At 35.8% G+C, this 7,566-nt stretch overlaps 1 protein-coding gene across 1 annotated transcript in view; it reads right to left on the bottom strand.

The window, feature by feature from the left end:
• The window catches only part of LOC108976626, a 60,894-nt gene that overhangs the window by 35,511 nt on the left and 17,817 nt on the right, over positions 1-7,566 (bottom strand). The window contains exon 2 of the mRNA XM_018945853.1: positions 2,055-2,182. Coding sequence (XP_018801398.1) covers positions 2,055-2,182 — 128 coding nt within the window. The remainder of the gene's footprint in view (positions 1-2,054; positions 2,183-7,566) is intronic.

Genomic DNA, 7,566 nt, shown 5'->3' with positions numbered 1-7,566 from the left:
AAAAAGTTATCAAGCTCTTAAAAAATCACCCGATAGATAAGGGCATGACGAAATATCTCCAGTCATCAAACAAACAGTTGTCGCACTCGCTACTAGGCTACTACATAACTGTTGACAATCCTAATTTTGAAGTCGTAGATAATTTTGTCTATCATGGAACCAGTATTAGCACCAACATCAACGTTAGCTTCGAAATCCAACGCAGAATATCTCCTGCCAACAGGTGCTACTTTGTCTGGTTCAGAAGCAGTGCTACTTACAAGAAGACAACGAAGGAGGGTTTGATTTTTGGATAGCACAAGATGAACAGTTTTATCGTAATGTCATTCGAGAAGGATGAGAAAAGGTGGTGACTAGTGAAAACGTAATTTCACACCTAAAATACCTAAAAAATTAACTCCATTTATTTGTCACGAGAATATGGAAAGAGTAAAACAAAATGCTAATTTTCGGTGCCTAATTCGACACTTGGAGTGAGTATAGTAGCCAGAAGTAAAAGCTTCTTCTGGCTTTATAGTTGTAGATATGAAAAATATGGGTTTCACGGTTTGTTTTGTTCGCGAATACGAGGCGCCCAATGATCCCGAACGAAGCGTGAGAGCTGCAGTTAAAGCTGGCCTACGTTTGAGGAGTTTTTGTGTCGGAAACAAGTAGGAAGTTCGGATGGATTTCTCAGAATTTGCTAAACACCAAAAATGCACTTGCTAATTGTCTGGAATGTAGCTGAACATCATTTAGTTGCGTGTGTGAAATCGCTTTCACGAGGCGTTAAAAGCGCTCGAATATGAAAACTTGTGGCCATATAGAGCATAACATTTTTTTTTTTCTTATCAGGCCTTCAATTCCTATAGACATTTTAAAAATTTGTGATTCATGCAAGTTAATTTCTATATTTGCAGAGTTACCAGACTGTTTGAAAGTATTTCAAATTTTTAACTAAATATTAAAGAAAATATAAATTGGAACGCAAGTTTGTTAAAAGTGTTTGAAATGTTAAATTAGAAAGAAATATGGTCAAAACTATTTATATAAAAGATTACAACTTTTTGTAATTAGAATATTTAATAAAAATTATTTCTCTTAAAAATAAAACAAGTTTTGTTACTGTGACTTAATGGTGGTAGTAATTGCATATTTAGTAATAAATTTATATATGTATAATTTGTAGTCATAAGCGTTACTTATAAGTAAAAAGTAATTGAGTTGCGTTGCCATGCAAATTTTCCACATTTCCATATCAATATATTACAATATTTTTTAAGAAATTAAAAAAAAAAAAGAAAACACTGAACAAGTTGAGATTGAGTTGAGAAAACTATTTTTTTTTTTTTTTTTTTTTTAATTTTAAAGTCACTTAAGAGTTTAATTAAATTGTAAACGAGTGGTATAAATACATACAAATAACGTGTGAACGTGTGTTAAGGTGAGAGGCGGTGTGTAACGTGGTGTTACAAGAGAAAAAGAGATAACAGCACGTGTAGAGAATGTCAAAATTTTGTTTATTCTTTGTTGTACAACACAGGTTAACGGAGTTTCTGTGAGGCATTTAAAATATTTATCACACACACATACACATAAACACAATACATTACACATTTGGCATATAACAACATTATGGATAAAGGAATAATTTATTTAATTACAAAAAATTAAAAATATTAAGTTTGAATAGTGAATAAAAATTATTTTATAGATATATTTTAATTTTCAAAAAATTAAAATTAAAAAATTTGGTTGACATTTTTTATGGAAATTATATATAATACTTTTTGTAAAAATACACACAATTGCAGCATTCCAAAGGGTGCCTGACTTACATAATTCAATAATTCAATAAATCAATTCAAAAAAGCGTGACTTGTAATATAAATGAGTAGGACTCGGCACAACAAAACACTTAACACACTAGAAAAGGTTACGAATTGTTAACGAGTGCAGGCTGGCGTGCGAGGGAGCTAGCGTCACGCGAGCGTGACAGTTATATAGGGAAATAAAGATAGAGAGAGATATAGAGAGGTCTTTATTATTATTTGTAGATTAAATTATTATCTTACATTCCCATGGATTTGCAGTTCACTCGGCGATAGTACGAAATGTACGCCGGCATTATTGACACCGACGCCGACGTCGTTGCCGGTGCCAACGCCAACACCAACACCACCACCAATTATAATACCAGATGCTGAAGTTTGTAGAAGGGGTGTTCAAGGGACGAGCACACACACGAGCACAATTTGACGAGTGGGCCGATCAATGTGTTTGCGATTCGATTAAGTTCGTGTTTTTTTTTTTTTTTGTGTTTTAATTGTGTTGAACATACGAGTACAGAGACATTTATAGTTGGGTGTTGGGGGGGCGAAAAGAAAAGAGAGAGGAAGAAATCAAATTAAATACAATTTATTAAAGGGCAACCAACGCAAACAGCTTTCTATGTACGTATAGATGCATGTGTATTTGTTGCACTTTGTATTGGAGTTTCACTGTTATTAAGTTGGTGGCAAGCTATTTGTATGTATGTGTGTGTGTGTGTGTGTGTGCCCTCTGCCCTGTTGGTAAACACAGCGTGCAAGTATTTGTTTACCGTTGCGTGTGCAATTTGTAAACACACACACATACACACACGTGAATATAGTAAATGTGTTTGCTTTTGTGTGGTGGTGTCTGTTGCAAAATTACATTGCCACAAATATTGTGTACGAAAGGGTTTTCTTTGTTGCATGTTCACTTGTCTTTTCTGCTTGCACGCCCAAGCGTTGGCGTGCATGTGTGTGTGTATGTGTGGGCGTGCTCTGGTGGGTTGCATTTTAATACGTCTCCTATTTATGTATGTGGGTATGCTATTATTCATGCTTGCAGTTTCATTGCAATTATACGGTTATTTTGCTGCCAAAGTTCTATTTTTGGCTATATCACCAGAATGAACGTAAAATTTAAATATAATGAAAACAAATTTTAATATTTTATTTTTGATTTTGAAATTGTGGAGAATTTGTTGGTTTCAATTAATTAGCGCAAAATTCTATAGAAAATGCTGTACGWGGAAAACGTATGTATGTATGTATAAGTTAAATGCCAAGTAATTTTATAAATATTTCTATGAATTTTAATAATAATTATGTACTATTTATAGCACATTTTAGGAATAAAAATGTATAATATAAAGTAGAAAAATACTCAGAAATTCTTAAATACAAAAGATTCCAGCTAAAAATTTGTTTTTGATCGTTCGGTTTGTATAGCAGCTATATGCTATAGTGGTCTGATATGAACAATATCTACGGAGGCTATTACGTTTCTTTGGACAATAATATATCTCAAATTTTCTGAAGATGTCTGCTCAACTGAAAAAGTTATCCTAAATGTACAAGATTTTGATGGAACAGTTTGTATGGCAGCTATAGGCTGTAGTGTTTCAATTTGAATGATCCATTCAAAGATTGTAGAGTTGCTTTAGGCAATAATCCAAGCCCAATTTCACGAAGATATCTTGTCCAATAAAAAGGTTTTCATACAAAAACTTGATCTTGATAGTTCAGTTTGTATGGCAGCTAGACACTATAGTGGTCCGACCTGAACAAATACCGCGGCTCTTATAGAATTACCTTGCATAATAATATATGTGAAATTTTGTAAAGATATATTCCCAAATAAAGAAGTTTTCCATACAAGAACTTGATTTTCATTGGCTAGTTTGTATAGCAGCTATAAGCTATAGCAGTTTGTTCTGAACAACTCCATCGGACAATACACCAATGTCTTAGACAATGAAGATATCTCGTCAAAGGAAAAAGCTTTCCATACAACGGCTTGATTCTGATCGTTCAGTTTGTTTGACAGCTATATGCTATAGTGGTCCGATAACGGTTCTTCCAACAAATGAACAGCTTCTTGAGAATAAAAGTGTGTGTGGCAAATTGTAAACCGATATATCAAAAACTCAGGCACTAGTTCGCGTATATACAGACAAATGTACTTCGATAAACCGAGTGAGCTTGTCGCACTGATCGTTTAAGTTTCGTTGATAAAATCTTCGCTTTCACGCTGTCCAGAATAAATTAATTAAATCATAAAGAAACTAAATTCATATTCCGCAATATAATATCAAAGGGCGTGACTTAATCTTGTATTATATATAAATATAAATAGAAAATATTAAGATTTAGTTAATATATATATAATACATAAGAATCTACTAAAATAATAAATATATATATTTAAAAGAACTAATTACGGACTACGTTGAATGATAAACTTGAAAAATACCTTATTTTCTAACTAAAAAGGTCAGATAAAATGTAGCTCTCACAATAATAATATGTAGGTAGACAATAAGAGTGAGTATCTGACGACACACCTAGCCTGTTAGAAAACCTATTGTGATCCCTACGGTAATAATGTCTCGTCTCTAAATCATCATCATGCTTCTGATGAAGTTCAACAGCACAAAACGTAGCGTCATCAAGAAACTCTCGATCCATAGTGGCGATTCTTTTTCTATACAAATCCTTGCTTTTTCATATCATATGCATTATTGTTTCCTCTTTTTCTACCGCCTTACAGACTCTACAGCATTCGTTTTGTGGTGTTCCCAAGCTGCTGACATGTTCTTCAAATATATGATATATAGTGGCATCAATGTGACTCCTAACAGAGATTGCCTCTACTAAGACTCAGCTATAATTATAACATCTTTATTGATTGCATATCTACAAGTAGCCAGAGCTAAATAAATTCTCTCTCTACGTAGTTCATCTACTTCAGAGTTGAGCGAGGATATCACTAGGATTATCGTGAAATAGGATGTTAGACCCACTAAGAGATCAACAAATCTTTTATTATATTTGAAAAATGTAATATAATATTGGTAGTACTTTCAGTTACATGTATGTCAAATTTCATGGCCAAATATTCATTAGTTTTTGAGATACGTGTCGTTTTGTGGGCTGCTAAAAGTGAGTTTTTCGTTTTTTGCGTTGTCGGAATTTGTTGAGCAAAGAATTTGCATTAAATGATCATTTCGCCAAAAACTCAACCCATATCGTTCCGCAACCATCGTATTCACCTGATTTGGCGCCGTGCGACCTCTGGCTGTTCACCAAGCTGAAAAGACCGTTCCGGGGACACGGTTTTTATACGATATTCAAGCCGCAGCGAAGACGGTACTGAAGGCCATCCCGGAAGGTGACTACAACCAGTGTTTCGAAGATTGGAAAATCCGTTGGCATAATGTATTACATCTAGTGGGGATTACTTTGAAGGGGATGTAATTGATTTGGAAAAATAAATGAAGAATTTTCAAAATAAATACAATGTCACCTTATTTTTTGGGCACAGTATCTTTGTTAATAGATTGATTACATGCAAGTCATTTCAATTATATGCTTGTTGAAAGCATCTACCTCCACAACATAAATATTTGTGCGGAAATATGTGACATGTGTACTCTGGGAGGGCCGTGTGGGTTTGCACATTAATCCATTTTGCTTTGATGTGGTCACTTACGGTGTGAAATTAAATTGAAGCGACCACGAGCCTTCCCACAGTCTGTGGGGACAAAGCGGAAAATTAAGCGAGCCGTGGGCCGAGGCACATAAATAAACGCCCACACACACACACACACACACACACCCACACAGTCCGGCATGCGTCCATCAAAGGCTGTTTACTGCCTTGTATGTGGCACTGGCGCAAATACGCGTCAATCCAGCGGATTTAAAATGAAGTGAGTGCAACCAAAAATTACACCGCCATTAAAGTGGACCAGTGCATGGCGGGGCAACATAAATGTGCTTGTCCTACTGACAGTATGTGAGACAATGCATCGCGCCAATAATGTTGGCAGCGCAGCAATTTAAGTGCATCAAGGCATCGGACGGCGGTGAGTGTAGGGATTTTATTTATTTATTTGTTTTTTWGTTTTTGTTTTCGTTTCATGCGCTTAACAACAACAAGCGCTTGAGCGCAATTGTGACACAGTTGCAAACGTAGCGGCGCGAGCAGGCACCACACTGTGTGCGTGTGTGTGTGCGGCGACTGCGGTATGCGTTATGTTGCTGTTGTTGTTTATTTGACGCATGCAACTAAAGTAACACAGCTAGGGACCGAGTTTGGGTCAAGATGAAAATAAAAATGTGCCTTGTGAAAATAAATGAAAGTACATAGCCATACATATGTGAGCTACACGTATGTTACTCATACGTACGGGTGTACAGCTGAGGAAACATTGCGACAATAGCAGTGGCAGGCGCGTTGGAGCTGTGCTGCCTTTGAAGCGACTTAGCGCACAATGAAAGTGCTTTAACAGTTAGCCACATATCCACATATCCACATATTCACACATACACATACTCATGCGTATAAATACATACATGTACATATGCAGGCGTATTCGTTTTTAGGGCCAAGTATATCAAGGCCTGACCTTTCTTTCGCTGATTTCATGCTAAGCTAACAATGCGTTGCCGCATTATGTATATGCATGCGACACACACATATATCGTATTAGTTACAAGCACATGTACACAACCATACGCATGCCATTGGGTCGGCATTGTTGGCCTAAAATATTTTTAAAATATATTTTCACGCCAATATATATATATGTATATTGGTGCTATTTTTATCGCCTGCTTACGTACGTCCGAACGAGCTTTGTATTCGGGGGATGCCAAATTTATATACGACGCAATTGAAGTCATAAAGAGGACAGTATTGGCGTTTTAATGCTCTTACACGCACGCAATCTAAGCTAGCCCTATGGCTGCCAAATCTACGAAATATAAACTGCTATTTTTGCTGAAGTCCAGGAATGAGTTCCATTGGCCGGCCATTGATTCGCCGTTCAGTCGTGTTGTGTGTCGAGTTGAGTTATGGACTGCTTTACATGGAGGAATTCAAAATAGATTTAGTAGGAAATCAATTTTCCGAGAATAGTTAAATACGTGGAAATTAGAAATCCTGCGTACGTGCACCTGTATATATAATATAAAAGAAACTGGACTTTTGCGAATTTATTAAGAAATAATATTTAACTGAAATATTTAAGAATCACTAGTATTGGCACCAAAGGGTAATATCTGTTACCAAGTCGTACTCAATCATGCTCGAAGTCTGCGAACTTGCATCTTGGGTTTCTGAATGAAGCATATGTTTTTGGTGTGAAGTGATATTTATCATGCAGATGTTTGACCCAAAAATCATGTTGAGCACTCATACAATAGTAGTCTTGAAACTTCAATTTTTCGAAAAAGTTTGATGGAATGGTTCAGCCTTTCCTTTGCCCTCTGAATTGCACTTTATTGTTGTCAATGTTATCCTTGTAAATAAAATGCTTTGCGACTTAAATATTCGATGCTCTTTTATGAGCTTCCAACTAAACCACCCGGCGATATTCTTGAACCAAAGCGTCGGGGTTTTCTCTCGAGAGTTGGTCTAGGAAGGAATATACCATTTGGCATTCAAAGTAATCCCAAACCTTTTTATACTCTCGCAACAAAGTTGCTAAAGAGAGTATTATAGTTTTGTTCACATAACGGTTGTTTGTAAGTCCTAAAACTAAAAGAGTCA

This window comes from Bactrocera latifrons, unplaced genomic scaffold, assembly GCF_001853355.1.
Source record: "Bactrocera latifrons isolate USDA-ARS-PBARC rearing strain unplaced genomic scaffold, ASM185335v1 scaffold_79, whole genome shotgun sequence".
Classification (NCBI taxonomy): domain Eukaryota; kingdom Metazoa; phylum Arthropoda; class Insecta; order Diptera; family Tephritidae; genus Bactrocera; species Bactrocera latifrons.
Note: the sequence above shows the minus strand (reverse complement) of the source record. Positions and strands in the feature narration are given on the sequence as shown.